This window comes from Callionymus lyra, chromosome 14 (genome assembly GCF_982586985.1).
Source record: "Callionymus lyra chromosome 14, fCalLyr1.hap1.1, whole genome shotgun sequence".
NCBI lineage: Eukaryota > Metazoa > Chordata > Actinopteri > Syngnathiformes > Callionymidae > Callionymus > Callionymus lyra.
Genome location: NC_141831.1, coordinates 1,745,328 through 1,766,280, shown reverse-complemented (window position 1 = coordinate 1,766,280; position 20,953 = coordinate 1,745,328). Strand labels below are relative to the sequence as shown.

General features: G+C 41.0%; 1 protein-coding gene across 1 annotated transcript in view; it reads right to left on the bottom strand.

The window, feature by feature from the left end:
• plp1b (proteolipid protein 1b) overlaps nucleotides 1–10,039 on the bottom strand; it is an 18,654-nt gene extending 8,615 nt beyond the window's left edge. The window contains exons 1-5 of the mRNA XM_087807875.1: nucleotides 9,932–10,039; nucleotides 9,573–9,759; nucleotides 9,358–9,514; nucleotides 2,866–3,043; nucleotides 2,726–2,807 (exon numbers count right to left, since the gene is read on the bottom strand). Of these exons, the coding sequence (XP_087664001.1) occupies nucleotides 2,726–2,807; nucleotides 2,866–3,043; nucleotides 9,358–9,514; nucleotides 9,573–9,759; nucleotides 9,932–9,971 (644 nt within the window). The 5' untranslated portion in view covers nucleotides 9,972–10,039. The remainder of the gene's footprint in view (nucleotides 1–2,725; nucleotides 2,808–2,865; nucleotides 3,044–9,357; nucleotides 9,515–9,572; nucleotides 9,760–9,931) is intronic.
• Between the last annotated feature and the right edge of the window lie 10,914 nt (nucleotides 10,040–20,953).

Genomic DNA, 20,953 nt, shown 5'->3' with positions numbered 1-20,953 from the left:
AGAGTCAAGTACTGGACAATACTACACATATATACTTGTTACTACACTATCACAACACCAGAGTCAAGTACTGGACAATATTACACATATATACTTGTTACTACACTATCACAACACCAGAGTCAAGTACTGGACAATACTACACATATATACTTGTTACTACACTATCACAACACCAGAGTCAAGTACTGGACAATATTACACATATATACTTGTTACTACACTATCACAACACCAGAGTCAAGTACTGGACAATACTACACATATATACTTGTTACTACACTATCACAACACCAGAGTCAAGTACTGGACAATACTACACATATATACTTGTTACTACACTATCACAACACCAGAGTCAAGTACTGGACAATACTACACATATATCCTTGTTACTACACTATCAAAACACCAGAGTCAAGTACTCGACAATACTACACATATATACTTGTTACTACACTATCACAACACAAGAGTCAAGTACTCGACAATACTACACATATATACTTGTTACTACACTATCACAACACAAGAGTCAAGTACTCGACAATACTACACATATATACTTGTTACTACACTATCACAACACAAGAGTCAAGTACTGGACAATACTACACATATATACTTGTTACTACACTATCACAACACCAGAGTCAAGTACTGGACAATACTACACATATATACTTGTTACTACACTATCACAACACCAGAGTCAAGTACTGGACAATAATACACATATATACTTGTTACTACACTATCACAACACCAGATTCAAGTACTGGACAATACTACACATATATATTTGTTACTACACTATCACAACACCAGAGTCAAGTACTGGACAATACTACACATATATACTTGTTACTACACTATCACAACACCAGAGTCAAGTACTGGACAATACTACACATATATACTTGTTACTACACTATCACAACACCAGAGTCAAGTACTGGACAATACTACACATATATACTTGTTACTACACTATCACAACACCAGAGTCAAGTACTGGACAATACTACACATATATACTTGTTACTACACTATCACAACACCAGAGTCAAGTACTGGACAATATTACACATATATACTTGTTACTACACTATCACAACACCAGAGTCAAGTACTGGACAATACTACACATATATACTTGTTACTACACTATCACAACACCAGAGTCAAGTACTGGACAATATTACACATATATACTTGTTACTACACTATCACAACACCAGAGTCAAGTACTGGACAATACTACACATATATACTTGTTACTACACTATCACAACACCAGAGTCAAGTACTGGACAATACTACACATATATACTTGTTACTACACTATCACAACACCAGAGTCAAGTACTGGACAATACTACACATACATTGTGGTTACTACACTTTCAATATAAATCTCATCCTTGTATAAATACACTCTTGACATTAAACACATTCTCTTTTCACTTTCTAATCAATGTAAAAAACAATTTTTTTCTTTAATTATCTAGTGAAAGTTTTTTGACGCCAGAAAAACTTTCTTCATGAACTTTGTCACGATCACATTAAAACAAATCACTTCAGAACATAGTAGCTAGTGTGTTTTTATATACTAGTGTGTTTTTATATACTCATGTGTTTTTATATACTAGTGTGTTTTTATATACTAGTGTGTTTTTATATACTCATGTGTTTTTATATACTAGTGTGTTTTTATATACTAGTGTGTTTTTATATACTAGTGTGTTTTTATATACTCATGTGTTTTTATATACTAGTGTGTTTTTATATACTAGTGTGTTTTTATATACTAGTGTGTATTTATATACTAGTGTGTTTTTATATACTCATGTGTTTTTATATACTTTTGTGTTTTATATACTAGTGTGTTTTTATTTACTTGTGTGTTTTTATGTACTAGTGTCTATTTATTTACTTGTGTGTTTTTATATACTCATGTGTTTTTATATACTTTTGTGTTTTATATACTAGTGTGTATTTATTTACTAGTGTGTTTTTATATACTCATGTGTTTTTATATACTTTTGTGTTTTATATACTAGTGTGTTTTTATTTACTTGTGTGTTTTTATGTACTAGTGTGTTTTTATTTACTTGTGTGTTTTTATATACTAGTGTGTTTTATATACTAGTGTGTTTTTATATACTCATGTGTTTTTATATACTTTTGTGTTTTTATATACTAGTGTGTTTTTATATACTCATGTGTTTTTATATACTAGTGTGTTTTTATATACTCATGTGTTTTTATATACTCATGTGTTTTTATATACTAGTGTGTTTTTATATACTCATGTGTTTTTATATACTTTTGTGTTTTTATATACTAGTGTGTTTTTATATACTCATGTGTTTTTATATACTTTTGTGTTTTTATATACTTTTGTGTTTTTATATACTAGTGTGTTTTTATATACATTTGTGTTTTTATATACTAGTGTGTTTTTATATACATTTGTGTTTTTAAATACTAGTGTGTTTTTATATACTAGTGTTTTTTATATACTTGTGTGTTTTTATATAAAGTCTATGTTTGTTCATCATCCATATTTCCACCTGAATAAAAACCTAAATCCGAGGCGAACCTAAAAGATATTTTTATCTCTAATAAATGTTTTTAAAAAACATGTACCACATAGTAAACTATGCAGTACTTTCGCTGGAGCTCAGTATGACATGTTCACGTAAAACAAAAGGTTCTGTTTAGACTCACTTCACTGGTTTTGCAAATGGACGCCAAAGACATTCCACAGGCTTTGCCGGGGATGGCGTGCCAGGGCAGCAGACCTGGAACCGAGAGACACTGAGGAGTCTAGACGTGGGTTCGAGTCCCTCACGGACTCACCGTACTGTCGCGCGTCCATGCAGATCCAGCCGTGCTGGTTGATGCTGGGCGTGGTCTCGGCCAGGAGGTTGATGTTGTGGCACGTCTGCTCCATGTTGAACAGGAAGAAGACAGGGATGGCGCTCAGGGCGAAGACGGCGAGCCAGATGAACGCCAGGACGTACGAGACGATGATGTACTGAGGAGACAAGAGGGTCACCTGTGTGATGTCACTGCAGGTGAGAGCTCACCTGTGTGAGGTCACTGCAGGTGAGAGCTCACCTGTGTGAGGTCACCGCAGGTGTGAGCTCACCTGTGTGATGTCACCGCAGGTGAGAGCTCACCTGTGTGATGTCACCGCAGGTGTGAGCTCACCTGTGTGATGTCACCGCAGGTGTGAGCTCACCTGTGTGATGTCACCGCAGGTGTGAGCTCACCTGTGTGAGGTCACGGCAGGTGAGAGCTCACCTGTGTGATGTCACTGCAGGTGAGAGCTCACCTGTGTGATGTCACTGCAGGTGAGAACTCACCTGTGTGATGTCACTGCAGGTGAGAGGGTCACCTGTGTGATGTCACTGCAGGTGAGAGCTCACCTGTGTGAGGTCACTGCAGGTGAGAGCTGACCTGTGTGAGGTCACCGCAGGTGTGAGCTCACCTGTGTGATGTCACCGCAGGTGAGAGCTCACCTGTGTGATGTCACCGCAGGTGTGAGCTCACCTGTGTGATGTCACCGCAGGTGTGAGCTCACCTGTGTGATGTCACCGCAGGTGTGAGCTCACCTGTGTGATGTCACCGCAGGTGTGAGCTCACCTGTGTGAGGTCACGGCAGGTGAGAGCTCACCTGTGTGAGGTCACCGCAGGTGAGAGCTTACCTGTGTGATGTCACCGCAGGTGTGAGCTCACCTGTCTGATGTCACCGCAGGTGAGAGCTCACCTGTGTGATGTCACCGCAGGTGTGAGCTCACCTGTGTGATGTCACGGCAGGTGAGAACTCACCTGTGTGATGTCACTGCAGGTGTGAAGTCTTCACTAATCATCACTCGCTCACCTCTGGAGATATTCTGCATCACTTCATCTACCTCACTCCAGAATGTTTCCTCTTCCTCTAATTCACCTCCCACCTGTGGGGCGTAGCCACTAATAACGTTTCCTTCTCCTCTAGTTCACATCCCACCTGTGGGGCGTAGCCACTAATAACGTTTCCTTCTCCTCTAGTTCACATCCCACCTGTGGGGCGTAGCCACTAATAACGTTTCCTTCTCCTCTAGTTCACATCCCACCTGTGGGGCGTAGCCACTAATAACGTTTCCTTCTCCTCCAGTTCACATCCCACCTGTGGGGCGTAGCCACTAATAACGTTTCCTTCTCATCTAGTTCACATCCCACCTGTGGGGCGTAGCCACTAATAATGTTTCCTTCTCCTCTAGTTCACATCCCACCTGTGGGGCGTAGCCACTAATAACGTTTCCTTCTCCTCTAGTTCACCTCCCACCTGTGGGGCGTAGCCACTAATAAAGTTTCCTTCTCCTCTAGTTCACATCCCACCTGTGGGGCGTAGCCACTAATAACGTTTCCTTCTCCTCTAGTTCACATCCCACCTGTGGGGCGTAGCCACTAATAACATTTCCTTCTCCTCTAGTTCACATCCCACCTGTGGGGCGTAGCCACTAATAATGTTTCCTTCTCCTCTAGTTCACCTCCCACCTGTGGGGCGTAGCCACTAATAATGTTTCCTTCTCCTCTAGTTCACATCCCACCTGTGGGGCGTAGCCACTAATAACGTTTCCTTCTCCTCTAGTTCACATCCCACCTGTGGGGCGTAGCCACTAATAACGTTTCCTTCTCCTCTAGTTCACATCCCACCTATGGGGCGTAGCCACTAATAACGTTTCCTTCTCCTCTAGTTCACATCCCACCTGTGGGGCGTAGCCACTAATAATGTTTCCTTCTCCTCTAGTTCACATCCCACCTGTGGGGCGTAGCCACTAATAATGTTTCCTTCTCCTCTAGTTCACCTCCCACCTGTGGGGCGTAGCCACTAATAACGTTTCCTTCTCCTCTAGTTCACATCCCACCTGTGGGGCGTAGCCACTAATAACGTTTCCTTCTCCTCTAGTTCACCTCCCACCTGTGGGGCGTAGCCACTAATAACGTTTACTTCTCCTCTAGTTCACATCCCACCTGTGGGGCGTAGCCACTAATAACGTTTCCTTCTCCTCTAGTTCACATCCCACCTATGGGGCGTAGCCACTAATAACGTTTCCTTCTCCTCTAGTTCACATCCCACCTGTGGGGCGTAGCCACTAATAATGTTTCCTTCTCCTCTAGTTCACCTCCCACCTGTGGGGCGTAGCCACTAATAACGTTTCCTTCTCCTCTAGTTCACATCCCACCTGTGGGGCGTAGCCACTAATAACGTTTCCTTCTCCTCTAGTTCACCTCCCACCTGTGGGGCGTAGCCACTAATAACGTTTACTTCTCCTCTAGTTCACATCCCACCTGTGGGGCGTAGCCACTAATAACGTTTCCTTCTCCTCTAGTTCACATCCCACCTGTGGGGCGTAGCCACTAATAACGTTTCCTTCTCCTCTAGTTCACATCCCACCTGTGGGGCGTAGCCACTAATAACGTTTCCTTCTCCTCTAGTTCACATCCCACCTGTGGGGCGTAGCCACTAATAACGTTTCCTTCTCCTCTAGTTCACATCCCACCTGTGGGGCGTAGCCACTAATAACGTTTCCTTCTCCTCTAGTTCACATCCCACCTATGGGGCGTAGCCACTAATAACGTTTCCTTCTCCTCTAGTTCACATCCCACCTATGGGGCGTAGCCACTAATAATGTTTCCTTCTCCTCTAGTTCACCTCCCACCTGTGGGGCGTAGCCACTAATAACGTTTCCTTCTCCTCTAGTTCACATCCCACCTGTGGGGCGTAGCCACTAATAATGTTTCCTTCTCCTCTAGTTCACCTCCCACCTGTGGGGCGTAGCCACTAATAACGTTTCCTTCTCCTCTAGTTCACATCCCACCTGTGGGGCGTAGCCACTAATAACGTTTCCTTCTCCTCTAGTTCACATCCCACCTGTGGGGCGTAGCCACTAATAACGTTTCCTTCTCCTCTAGTTCACATCCCACCTGTGGGGCGTAGCCACTAATAATGTTTCCTTCTCCTCTAGTTCACATCCCACCTGTGGGGCGTAGCCACTAATAACGTTTCCTTCTCCTCTAGTTCAACTCCCACCTGTGGGGCGTAGCCACTAATAATGTTTCCTTCTCCTCTAGTTCACATCCCACCTGTGGGGCGTAGCCACTAATAACGTTTCCTTCTCCTCTAGTTCACATCCCACCTGTGGGGCGTAGCCACTAATAACGTTTCCTTCTCCTCTAGTTCAACTCCCACCTGTGGGGCGTAGCCACTAATAACGTTTCCTTCTCCTCTAGTTCAACTCCCACCTGTGGGGCGTAGCCACTAATAACGTTTCCTTCTCCTCTAGTTCACATCCCACCTGTGGGGCGTAGCCACTAATAACGTTTCCTTCTCCTCTAGTTCACCTCCCACCTGTGGGGCGTAGCCACTAATAACGTTTCCTTCTCCTCTAGTTCACCTCCCACCTGTGGGGCGTAGCCACTAATAATGTTTCCTTCTCCTCTAGTTCACATCCCACCTGTGGGGCGTAGCCACTAATAACGTTTCCTTCTCCTCTAGTTCACATCCCACCTGTGGGGCGTAGCCACTAATAACGTTTCCTTCTCCTCTAGTTCACATCCCACCTATGGGGCGTAGCCACTAATAACGTTTCCTTCTCCTCTAGTTCACATCCCACCTGTGGGGCGTAGCCACTAATAATGTTTCCTTCTCCTCTAGTTCACATCCCACCTGTGGGGCGTAGCCACTAATAATGTTTCCTTCTCCTCTAGTTCACCTCCCACCTGTGGGGCGTAGCCACTAATAACGTTTCCTTCTCCTCTAGTTCACATCCCACCTGTGGGGCGTAGCCACTAATAACGTTTCCTTCTCCTCTAGTTCACCTCCCACCTGTGGGGCGTAGCCACTAATAACGTTTACTTCTCCTCTAGTTCACATCCCACCTGTGGGGCGTAGCCACTAATAACGTTTCCTTCTCCTCTAGTTCACATCCCACCTATGGGGCGTAGCCACTAATAACGTTTCCTTCTCCTCTAGTTCACATCCCACCTGTGGGGCGTAGCCACTAATAATGTTTCCTTCTCCTCTAGTTCACCTCCCACCTGTGGGGCGTAGCCACTAATAACGTTTCCTTCTCCTCTAGTTCACATCCCACCTGTGGGGCGTAGCCACTAATAACGTTTCCTTCTCCTCTAGTTCACCTCCCACCTGTGGGGCGTAGCCACTAATAACGTTTACTTCTCCTCTAGTTCACATCCCACCTGTGGGGCGTAGCCACTAATAACGTTTCCTTCTCCTCTAGTTCACATCCCACCTGTGGGGCGTAGCCACTAATAACGTTTCCTTCTCCTCTAGTTCACATCCCACCTGTGGGGCGTAGCCACTAATAACGTTTCCTTCTCCTCTAGTTCACATCCCACCTGTGGGGCGTAGCCACTAATAACGTTTCCTTCTCCTCTAGTTCACATCCCACCTGTGGGGCGTAGCCACTAATAACGTTTCCTTCTCCTCTAGTTCACATCCCACCTATGGGGCGTAGCCACTAATAACGTTTCCTTCTCCTCTAGTTCACATCCCACCTATGGGGCGTAGCCACTAATAATGTTTCCTTCTCCTCTAGTTCACCTCCCACCTGTGGGGCGTAGCCACTAATAACGTTTCCTTCTCCTCTAGTTCACATCCCACCTGTGGGGCGTAGCCACTAATAATGTTTCCTTCTCCTCTAGTTCACCTCCCACCTGTGGGGCGTAGCCACTAATAACGTTTCCTTCTCCTCTAGTTCACATCCCACCTGTGGGGCGTAGCCACTAATAACGTTTCCTTCTCCTCTAGTTCACATCCCACCTGTGGGGCGTAGCCACTAATAACGTTTCCTTCTCCTCTAGTTCACATCCCACCTGTGGGGCGTAGCCACTAATAATGTTTCCTTCTCCTCTAGTTCACATCCCACCTGTGGGGCGTAGCCACTAATAACGTTTCCTTCTCCTCTAGTTCAACTCCCACCTGTGGGGCGTAGCCACTAATAATGTTTCCTTCTCCTCTAGTTCACATCCCACCTGTGGGGCGTAGCCACTAATAACGTTTCCTTCTCCTCTAGTTCACATCCCACCTGTGGGGCGTAGCCACTAATAACGTTTCCTTCTCCTCTAGTTCAACTCCCACCTGTGGGGCGTAGCCACTAATAACGTTTCCTTCTCCTCTAGTTCAACTCCCACCTGTGGGGCGTAGCCACTAATAACGTTTCCTTCTCCTCTAGTTCACATCCCACCTGTGGGGCGTAGCCACTAATAACGTTTCCTTCTCCTCTAGTTCACCTCCCACCTGTGGGGCGTAGCCACTAATAACGTTTCCTTCTCCTCTAGTTCACCTCCCACCTGTGGGGCGTAGCCACTAATAATGTTTCCTTCTCCTCTAGTTCACCTCCCACCTGTGGGGTGAAGCCACTAATAACGTTTAACATCAAACCTTCAATTTCAAGCTTCAGACTCGTCAGTCTATCTTGACACTCTTTTCACGTCCAGGACATTCCTAACAAACTCCTCTTTGAGGAAATAAACTTTACTCCATTTCTCCTCCTATCAATACCATAGTAGTACAACTTAAAACCTGCACCTAAGCTTCTCGCTTTGCTACCTTTCCAGCTGCTCTCCTGGACACACAGTATATCCAACCTTCATTCTCTGCATGTCAATCAACTCTCTAGCTTTTCCCATCATCGTCCCAATATTCAAAGTCCCTCGTCTCAGTCCTGGACCCTTGCATTTTCTATTCTCTCTCTTCCTGAACCCGCCTTCTTCTTCTGCTCCTTCCACTTCCACCCACAGTTGCCACATTTCCATATTTGCCCTGTAGGTCATCGGCACCAATGGCGGTCGTCGTTAACCCGGGCCTCGACCGATCCGGTCATGTTTGCGATTCGCATATTTGGTTTAGGCACAGCATTTACATCAGATGTTCCTCCTGACACAACCCACAATGCATCTCATCCGGGCTATGGTCCGGCTCAGAAAGACACTGAGAGTCCTTAAGGCTGCTAAGGTGATAGTTCTGGATCTTCACTGTAAAAACAGTTCTATCGCTCTTTATTATTATTGATTTCTTATCAAAAAACATCTACTTTTTCAAACTACGTTCCTCAGGTTCCTTTGAAGAATATTTTTATGTTTCTCAGTGAAGCAACAGTTGTTAAGTTGGTTTTCTTTGGGGTTTAGACTCGAAATAAAAGCTTCTCAGATGAAATTAAACTCATGGTGACGTTGGAACTGAAGCAAAGACTCTCTGACGTCTCAGTAATAGAAACCTTATCTAAGACTTACTTATACTTCAAGTACATCAAGGACAAACGACATTTGGATCACGTGTCTCACCGTCAGGGTCAGGCCACGTCCACACTGGGTGCTCCTGAACTCCCCGAACTTCTGCTTGACGGCGCTGGTGGCGTAGAAACCCTGGGCCAGCAGCAGAACGCCGAGGAGGAAGAAGAAGGACGCCAGGCCGTAGATCACGTACTGGAAGTACTTGATACTGCGAAGGACAGAGTTAGTCCACCCGTCCAACCGTAGACCGGCAGAAAAGAACTCACAAGGAGGCCATGACGGAGAAGTCCTCGGGGTTGCGTGCGAAGTAAGTCTCAACCAGGACCTGGGTCTGGGCCAGAGCTTCGTGCCCGCAGCCACAAAACAAGGCCATGCCGGCGTAGCACAGCAGCGTGGCCGCCAGGGAGGCGTAGGGCACTGCCCCGAGGCACCGGATACAGCAGTCATAGCAACCTGAGGGCGCATAAGACATGAGCACAACGGCCGCACACACCGCGCACACCAGCACACAGCACATCCAAGCACCGGCCGAGCCTCGTTCACCCGCCGCGACACTCATCCATCACGCAAGCGAATCAAAGCCGGAACCGTCTCATGGACCCAAACATCCACACGGGTTCAGCACCTAAAGCTTTGCAAAGCCACGGCTGCGTGACCGGGAACATCTGTGGCTCGGATCAGGTTCTCCACGACAACGACGAGAAGGTTCCTGACGCGGTGCTGCCGTGTCCAGGCTAAAAAAACATCTGGATCAGTCACAGTGTCCACTGAGTCCTGCCCTCTCTGGCGCAGGCGTCACCAGGACACCCGGAGACGGCGCCGAGAGGCCAGAGCTGCTCTTTGTGGTCCCGGAACAATATCTATTGTCCAGGAACAAAGGACGTGTTTGTGGGAACAACAGAGAGACTTGAGAAGATCAACGTCAGCGTCGCTCGTACCTGGCACTGATGATCCAAGTGACCCTGGACCTCAAGGACTCACTGTGGACATGTTAGAGTCTCTGTCACTCACACTCACTTCCTCAGGGTCACGATGCTTGAACTCTGACCTTCAGTAGTTCAACCTCTACTTCACTGTTTGACCTTCAGATAAAACTGAAAATAATGTGTGTGTGTGTGTGTGTGTGTGTGTGTGTGTGTGCGTGCGTGCGTGCGTGCGTGCGTGCGTGCGTGTGTGTGAGTGTGTGTGTGTGTGTGTGTGTGTGCGCGCGCGTCTCCTCACACACTTGTGTGACGTGTGAGAGAGTTTGTGTCGTTGGCTTGAAGGACTCGAAAAAAAAAAAACTATTTTAAAGGTTTATTTTTGGAATGAAATGAGAGAAAAGCTGGTTTTCTTTCAAAATAAAAGCACTTTCACACTTTATTTCACAATAATACACTCGTTCCTGGAGGTTTAGATCAGGGGTGGGCAAGCTTGGTCCTCAGGGGCCGCAGGGTGTGAAGGTTTTTGTTCCAACCAAGCAAGAAACACAGTTTGACCAACCAGGCGTCTTAGGAGTGAATCAGTTGATCGTCAGGTGTTTCAGCTCAAACCTCATTGGTTAAGATGTGTATGTTTGTACGGTTGGAACGAAGACCTGCAAACCCTGCGGCCCTTGAGGACCGAGCTTGTCGACCCCTGGTTCAGAAGGAGCGTCAGAGACGAGAGAAGATCTCAGACCTGGAGCAGGTTTTAAAGCCAGAGACTCATGAGGTTCAAACGTCTCTTGAGTCACTGAGACTCACACTCGACTCACACTCGACTCACACTCGACTCACACTCGACTCACACTCGACTCACACTCGACTCACACACACTCACACTCGACTCACACTCGACTCACACTCTCAACAAACATCAGTTTCTTCAGTCCATGTTCAAGTCCTTCCTGCTGCAGGTGATCATGTGACTCGAGCTGCAGGTGATCATGTGACTCGAGCTGCAGGTGATCATGTGACTCGAGCTGCAGGTGATCATGTGACTCGAGCTGCAGGTGATCATGTGACTCGAGCTGCAGGTGATCATGTGACTCGAGGACCTGGTGTTTATCTATTGAAGATCAATGAGATTGAAAACAAACGTCTCTGAGCAGCTCCTGCACTGACGTCCGTGAAGAACTGAAAGAAGAATAAAAGAATCAAACACTCACCCATGTCCAGACCGTTGAGACGAGAGGCTCTGATATGAGGATATGACAAGTTATTCTGCTCTTATATGAATGTGTGGACGATTGTCTCATCAACAATAGAAGCTGCTCATGTCTCTTAAAGTCACAAAGTCCCATTTCAGCTGCCAGTCATTATTTAAGGTCAGAGGGACTCCAGGCCTGTGAGAGTCTTATCTAATGGATAAACAAACATTTTTCAACTAGAATCAAACAATTTTCAACTATAATCAAACATTTTTCAACTATAATCAAACATTTTTCAACTATAATCAAACAATTTTCAACTATAATCAAACATTTTTCAACTATAATCAAACAATTTTCAACTATAATCAAACATTTTTCAACTATAATCAAACATTTTTCAACTATAATCAAACAATTTTCAACTATAATCAAACATTTTTCAACTATAAACAAACAATTTTCAACTATAATCAAACATTTTTCAACTATAAACAAACAATTTTCAACTATAATCAAACAATTTTCAACTATAATCAAACAATATTCAACTATAATCAAACAATATTCAACTATAATCAAACAATTTAAACTATAATCCAACAATTTTCAACTATAATCAAACAATTTTCAACTATAATCAAACATTTTTCAACTATAAACAAACAATTTTCAACTATAATCAAACAATTTTCAACTATAATCAAACAATATTCAACTATAATCAAACAATATTCAACTATAATCAAACAATTTAAACTATAATCAAACAATTTTCAACTATAATCCAACAATTTTCAACTGTAATCAAACAATATTCAACTATAATCAAACAATTTTCAACTATAATCCAACAATTTTCAACTATAATCAAACAATTTTCAACTATAATCCAACAATTTTCAACTATAATCAAACAATTTTCAACTATAATCCAACAATTTTCAACTATAATCAAACAATTTTCAACTATAATCCAACAATTTTCAACTAGAATCAAACAATTTTCAACTATAATCCAACAATTTTCAACTATAATCCAACAATTTTCAACTATAATCAAACAATATTCAACTAGAATCAAACAATTTTCAACTATAATCAAACAATTTTCAACTATAATCAAACAATATTCAACTAGAATCAAACAATATTCAACTATAATCAAACAATTTTCAACTATAATCCAACAATTTTCAACTATAATCCAACAATTTTCAACTATAATCCAACAATTTTCAACTATAATCCAACAATTTTCAACTAGAATTAAACAAAAATTTGTATTCGTTGTTAGTATGATAGTAAGGCTGAACTACAGGGGATCTCGGAGCAGCAGTGGCCCCAGAGATGTGGTGTGCAGGTCCACCAGCCAGTGGTCGTGCCCTGACGCCCGTCAACCACTGCCCCAGCTATGGGCAAATAGACCCACTGCCTTGTGGGTTAGTCTTTTGAGATAAAGGCTAAGGGAGCGCACCCCAACAGAAAAGCATGTGCTGGCGGTGCACAACAGGCGGGCTAAACAAGAGCTAGGTCCCGGCAGCCTCCTGCAGCTAGGACCTACCCCATCTTGGTGAAGATAGTGCTACTGATGATAGCGCACCCCTAGAGCACTTAAAATATCCTATTGCGCAGGTATCCACCTATGACCACGGTGAACTTACCTGGGTCCATATCTGGTCAAAGTCTGGCAGAGATGGGGTTTTTGGCGACAGGAGCAGGTTTGAATAGACCTGGAGCTTCTAGTCAGAGCCCTGCACGTCTGCGGCACAGGGTAAAGGTCGCCTTTAGCTGGGGCTGAGTGGCAGCTATTCTCGGCAGACCCCTGTGCGACTGAGCAGCCCCTATATAGGGACCATACTGCTCACCTCAAGCGAGGAAGGGCCTAGAAAAGGTGGCCTAAAAATTGCCCACTCAACCCTCACCTGACAGGCTACCGCCACTGTCGGGTCATTCCACTTCTGCGGTCAAAAAAAAAGAAACAAGTATTTTAACCTCAAGCTGGCTTCATGGAACATAAACCTCTTGGACTCTTTTGGCAAGTCTGAACAACCTCATAGAAGGACAGCCCTGGTTGCGTCTGAGTTGAGACACTATAACATTGACATGCTGCCCTGAGCGAAACCAGGCTCCTTGATGAGGGTCTAACAGAGGAGGGCATGGGCTACACTTTCTACTGGAAAGGCTATCCCCAAGGTGGACAACTTCTGCACGGTGTGGGCCTGGCCATTAAGAACACACTACTGCCTAAGCTTACAGAATCACCTGTGGGCATCAGTGAGAGGCTGATGACCCAACGCATCCCCCTGGAAAAGAGCCACTATGCCACACTTCTCGTACTACTAGTGCATATGCTCCAACTCTACCATCTGACAATGAGACTAAAGACTCCTTTTACCTAGCTCTGGATGAAGCTCTCCGTCAGATCCCAAAGTAAGTAAGTAGGTAAGTAAGTAATTTTTATTTGTATAGCACTTTTCCGGACCAGGGTCACAAAGCGCTTAAACAATCAAAACAATATTCAATAAAGTATATACTTTAAAGATCAAGATAAAACTGATAACATAACAGGAGTTCCAGAAAATCAAGGAAAAGCCTGAACAAATAGAAACGTCTTAAGATGTTTCTTAATTCTTCAATGCTCGAGTTGGACGGGATAGTGGTATTTGGAAGGGGGTGTTTGGCAGTCATGGGATTGGTCAGGCCAACTCAAATGGCATGAGGCTACTGACCCTCTGTTCCGAGCTCAACCTGACCATAACTAACACCATTTTCCAGCAAAAGAACAAATATAAACATCATGGATGATCCACGTTCAAAAAACTGGCACCTGATTGTTTACATTATTGTAAGGCGCTGTAACATCAGGGACGTTCTCCATACCCGGGCCATGAGAGGTGCAGAATGCTGGACAGAAAATCGCATGATAATGACAAAGGTCCTCATGAAGGCTTAAAGTCCTGAAAGACCAGGATAGTATCCTAGTAAGGTGGGCTGAACATTTCAGCACCTCCTAAATCAGGACTCTGATGCAGACTACACCATCTTGGAAGAACTGCCTGAATTCCCCCCTATGGACAACCTTAGTCAACCTCCATCCTTCCTAGAGGTTCTGTCAGTTGTCCGCACCCTGAAGGATAACAAGTCTCCAGGCTCTGATAATATCTCTGCAGAACTTTTAAAACAGGAAGGTATTTGTGCACGAGAACATTACACCGTTACATCTCCATGGTCCTGGCTGATGAAAACATCCCACAGCAATGGAGAGACGCCACAATTGTCACCATTTTTAAGAACAAAGGTGATAAAGCTGTCTGTGGTAACCATAGGGGCATATCACTCCTCGCTGTGGCAGGCAAGGTCCTGGCCAAGGTGATGCTTCACAGGCTAGTAAACAACATCGCTGAGCCAATGCTTCCTGAGTCGCAGAGCATGTTTAGGAAGAACAACAGTCAACATGGTTTTTATAACGCTGCTGCCAAAAAAGTGCAGAGCATCATCAAGACCTGTTCATGGCTTTTGTCGATCTCTCCAAAGCCTTCGACACTGTGAGGTGAGATCTCTTGTGGGGCGTCCTACTCCGGGTTAGCTGCCCCATCAAGTTTATTAACATCATCCGTCAATTCCATGATGGAATGACAGCTAGGGTGTCAATAAGAGGCCAAGAGTCGGACCCCTTCCCAGTCGTACAGGGGTCAAGGGTGTGACTGGCACCAGTTCTTTTTAACATCTTCCTCTTATGCGTCACCCAGCTTCTCCACAAGGACATTGAAGACAAAAGTGGGGTAACAGTTGCATATAGGCTTGATGGTAACCTCTTTAATATTAGGAGCTGCAGGCAACAACCAAACTACACAAAGTGAGGATACTTGAGTTGCAGTGTGTGGATGAGTGTGCTCTTGTATCTCACTCTCCACAAGATCTCCAGTCTGTACTGGATGCACTAGCTAGGGCCTACCACCTGTAATAGAACCTGTGGATCCAGAATCTGGCTTTTCAGCCATCATCGAACTCACCGGTAGAGGACAGAAGTGGACGTCATCATCGGACTCGATGGACCCCTGCAAGCAAAGCAAGCAGTGCATTATGGGAATGATGTTAGTATGATAGCAAGATGTGTTTATACTGATCTTTCCTCCAGTTCTTTCTCTTTGTTCTACCAGAAAAGTCTTGATTTATTTCTCCTGACACAACCTTGAACAGTCCACGACCTTGAACAGTCCACGACCTTGAACAGTCCACGACCTTGAACAGTCCACGACCTTGAACAGTCCACGACCTTGAACCGAACATGACCTTAAACAGTCCACGACCTTGACCAGTGTAAAGTCATGTATTTAAGAAGCGTAGACGATGATAATAACGTCTCTATGAGTCGAAGAATCGCTGGCGTCTCGTGTTCTTTCACGAGCAGCTTCTTCCTGGAGATGAAAGTCCTGCAGATTCTCTAATTCTTTCACCTGCAGCAACAATTAGTCTCAACACATCCTTGTTCGAGCACAAACTACACCAAACCTTGTTTATTCAGCAGATCCACAACTTTATCGACGACTCATCAGTGAAAACACATTGAAATCTCGTCTCATGAAAATACTTTTCTTCTTCTCCTCCAGCACTGGAGACCAACGAGGGAATCATGGCCGATGAAGTCGAGACACAAGGGCCACATTGAGGTCCAGCTGCCCCCCCCCTCCAGTCTGACCCAGTTGAGCTCAGTCCACGACAAAGACTTCAGTGTGAAGAGGTTTGTGTTTGAGATCTTCACCTGAGGCTCGTACGAGGAGGAAGATCACGAGCACGAGTGTTTATATCATGATAATGTTTATGATATAATGTTTACATCATGATAATGTTTATGATATAATGTTTACATCATGATAATGATAATGTTTATGATATAATGTTTACATCATGATAATGTTTACATCATGATAATGTTTACATCATGATAATGTTTACATCATGATAATGATAATGTTTATGATATAATGTTTACATCATGATAATGTTTACATCATTATCATGATAATGTTTATGATATAATGTTTACATCATGATAATGATAATGTTGATGATATAATGTTTACATCATGATAATGTTTACATCATAATAATGTTTACATCATGATAATGATAATGTTGATGATATAATGTTTACATCATGATAATGTTTACATCATAATAATGTTTACATCATGATAATGATAATGTTGATGATATAATGTTTACATCATGATAATGATAATGTTGATGATATAATGTTTACATCATGATAATGTTTACATCATTATCATGATAATGTTTATGATATAATGTTTACATCATGATAATGATAATGTTGATGATATAATGTTTACATCATGATAATGATAATGTTGATGATATAATGTTTACATCATGATAATGTTTACATCATAATAATGTTTACATCATGATAATGATAATGTTGATGATATAATGTTTACATCATGATAATGTTTACATCATAATAATGTTTACATCATGATAATGATAATGTTGATGATATAATGTTTACATCATGATAATGTTTACATCATAATAATGTTTACATCATGATAATGATAATGTTTATGATATAATGTTTACATCATAATAATGTTTACATCATGGTAATGATAATGTTTATGATATAATGTTTACATCATGATAATGATAATGTTTATGATATAATGTTTACATCCTGATAATGTTTACATCATAATAATGTTTACATCATAATAATGTTTACATCATGATAATGTTTATGATATAATGTTTACATCATGATAATGTTTACATCATAATAATGTTTACATCATGATAATGATAATGTTTATGATATAATGTTTACATCATAATAATGTTTACATCATGATAATGATAATGTTTATGATATAATGTTTACATCATGATAATGTTTACATCATGATAATGATAATGTTTATGATATAATGTTTACATCATAATAATGTTTACATCATGATAATGATAATGTTTATGATATAATGTTTACATCATGATAATGTTTACATCATGATAATGATAATGTTTATGATATAATGTTTACATCCTGATAATGTTTACATCATAATAATGTTTACATCATAATAATGTTTACATCATAATAATGTTTACATCCTGATAATGTTTACATCCTGATAATGTTTACATCATAATAATGTTTACATCCTGATAATGTTTACATCCTGATAATGTTTACATCATAATAATGTTTACATCATAATAATGTTTGCATCATAATAATGATTACATCATAATAATGATAATGTTTATGATATAATGTTTACATCATGATAATGTTTACATCATAATAATGTTTACATCATGATAATGATAATGTTTATGATATAATGTTAACATCCTGATAATGTTTACATCATAATAATGTTTACATCATAATAATGTTTACATCATAATAATGTTTACATCCTGATAATGTTTACATCCTGATAATGTTTACATCATAATAATGTTTACATCATAATAATGTTTACATCATAATAATGATAACGTTCATGAAATACACAAACAAATGATGATCTTAAAGATGTTCACAACGTTAGATAGTTTGAAAAAGAGGATTTAAATAAGAATAAGAAAAATAAGGACATTAATAAATACACATGTTCACGTGGTTCAGTGGTTCGATCGTATGACGACAAGAAGGTTGTCGGTTCACTTCCAGGTCTGGAGGGAGTTGACATGTGACCTTTCTGTGTGAGTTTGTATTTTCTCCCCGTGTTGTGTGTTTACTCTGGACACTCCGGTTTCCTCCCACAGTCCGGAAACATACAGAGGTTGATTGTCCTTTGACCCCACGACCCTTGTCAGGGATGAAGTGACAAAGAAAATGAATGAGTGTAAATACTTCTACAACAAGAGTAAATACTTCTACAACAAGAGTAAATACTTCTACAACAAGAGTAAATACTTCTACAATAAGAGTAAATACTTCTACAACAAGAGTAAATACTTCTACAACAAGAGTAAATACTTCTACAACAAGAGTAAATATTCCTACAACAAGAGTAAATACTTCTACAACAAAAGTTAATACTTATACAACAAGAGTAAATACTTCTACAACAATAGTAAATACTTCTACAACAAGAGTAAATACTTCTACAACAAGAGTAAATACTTTTACAACAAGAGTAAATACTTCTACAACAAGAGTAAATACTTATACAACAAAAGTTAATACTTATACAACAAGAGTAAATACTTCTACAACAATAGTAAATACTTATACAACAAGAGTAAATACTTCTACAACAAGAGTAAATACTTTTACAACAAGAGTAAATACTTCTGCAACAAGAGTAAATACTTATACAACAAGAGTAAATACTTCTACAACAATAGTAAATACTTCTACAACAAGAGTAAATACTTCTACAACAAGAGTAAATACTTCTACAACAAGAGTAAATACTTATACAACAAAAGTTAATACTTATACAACAAGAGTAAATACTTCTACAACAATAGTAAATACTTCTACAACAAGAGTAAATACTTCTACAACAAGAGTAAATACTTTTACAACAAGAGTAAATACTTCTGCAACAAGAGTAAATACTTATACAACAAAAGTTAATACTTATACAACAAGAGTAAATACTTCTACAACAAGAGTAAATACTTCTACAACAAGAGTAAATACTTCATCAATCGATGGTTCTGAGCTCAAGTCGATCAAATGTGATCCTAATATTGTTAATATTATGATAATTGTCTGGTGTGAAGCACGTGTGGCTCAGAGACCTCGAGGAACCTCTGATGATAAATAAAGATATAACAGCGAACTAACAGCTCTGAGCAAAGAATGCAGATGTGAACTGATGTCCTTCTTCTCGGTCGAGGAAATGATTGTGACTTTGAATCTGTTTTTTTGAAGTAGAATAAAGAACAATTATTCGACTGTCAATCATTGAACGTGGTCTTAGAAAATGTTCATGAAAGACGTAACAAAAGTAAAAACATTAATAAAGAATATGAATCAACGATGAATCAACTATGATCGGACATCAACACACATCGACCAGCAGAGGCAGCATCTGAGGATCTTTATCTTTAGATCATAAATACATTAAAGATTCTCACCTCAAACAAGTCATTAATATGATTATTATGATGTTTTCCTGTAAGAGATGATTCAACCCTCGACTCATGTATTTCTAATGATGCGTTAAACATCATCAAATATCTCATGAATATTCATGTTGTTGAGAGAAGATTCATGGAAGAACAACAACGTCTGTAAATGTGCATCAATGAACCTTAAAGCTGGTAGAAATAAACATAAGTGTTTGTTGATCATGTGTGTGGTGTGTGTGTGTCAGTGTGTGACATGTGTCGACACAGACCAGGAACATCTGTGACGAACACGAGTCGTTCGACCTCCTGACGCTTCGTTGCCTCGAGAAAAACTCCAGGTTCTGAAGATTCCAAGATGAACCAGAGACTTGAATGAACCTGTTTCATGTTTATATTGTGATATCGTATTGTTACCTAAATATATTGTATCATGAGCTGAATATATCGTATTGCGAGTTGAATATATCGTATCGCGAGTTGAATATATCGTATCGTGAGTTGAATATATCGTATCATGAGTTGAATATATCGTATCGTGAGTTGAATATATCGTATTGTTACCTGAATATATTGTATCATGAGCTGAATATATCGTATTGCGAGTTGAATATATCGTATCGCGAGTTGAATATATCGTATCGCGAGTTGAATATATCGTATCGTGAGTTGAATATATCGTATCATGAGTTGAATATATCGTATCGTGAGTTGAATATATCGTATTGTTACCTGAATATATTGTATCATGAGCTGAATATATCGTATTGCGAGTTGAATAAATCGTATCGCGAGTTGAATATATCGTATCGTGAGTTGAATATATCATATCATGAGTTGAATATATCGTATCGTGAGTTGAATATATCGTATCGCGAGTTGAACATATCGTATCGTGAGTTGAATATATCGTATCGTTACCTGAATATATTGTATCGTGAGCTGAATATTTCGTATCGTTACCTGAATATATTGTATCGTGAGCTGAATATATTGTATCGTAAGTTGAATATATTGTATCGTTACCTGAATATATTGTATCGTGAGCTGAATATATCGTATCGTGAGCTGAATATATCGTATCGTTACCTGAATATATTGTATCGTGAGCTGAATATATTGTATCGTGAGCTGAATATATCGTATCGTTACCTGAATATATCGTATCGTTACCTGAATATATCGTATCGTGAGTTGAATATATCGTATCGTGAGTTGAATATATTGTATCGTGAGCTGAATATTTCGTATCGTTACCTGAATATATTGTATCGTGAGCTGAATATATTGTATCGTGAGCTGAATATATCGTATCGTGAGTTGAATATATTGTATCGTTACCTGAATATATTGTATCGTGAGCTGAATATATCGTATCGTGAGCTGAATATATCGTATCGTTACCTGAATATGTTGTAT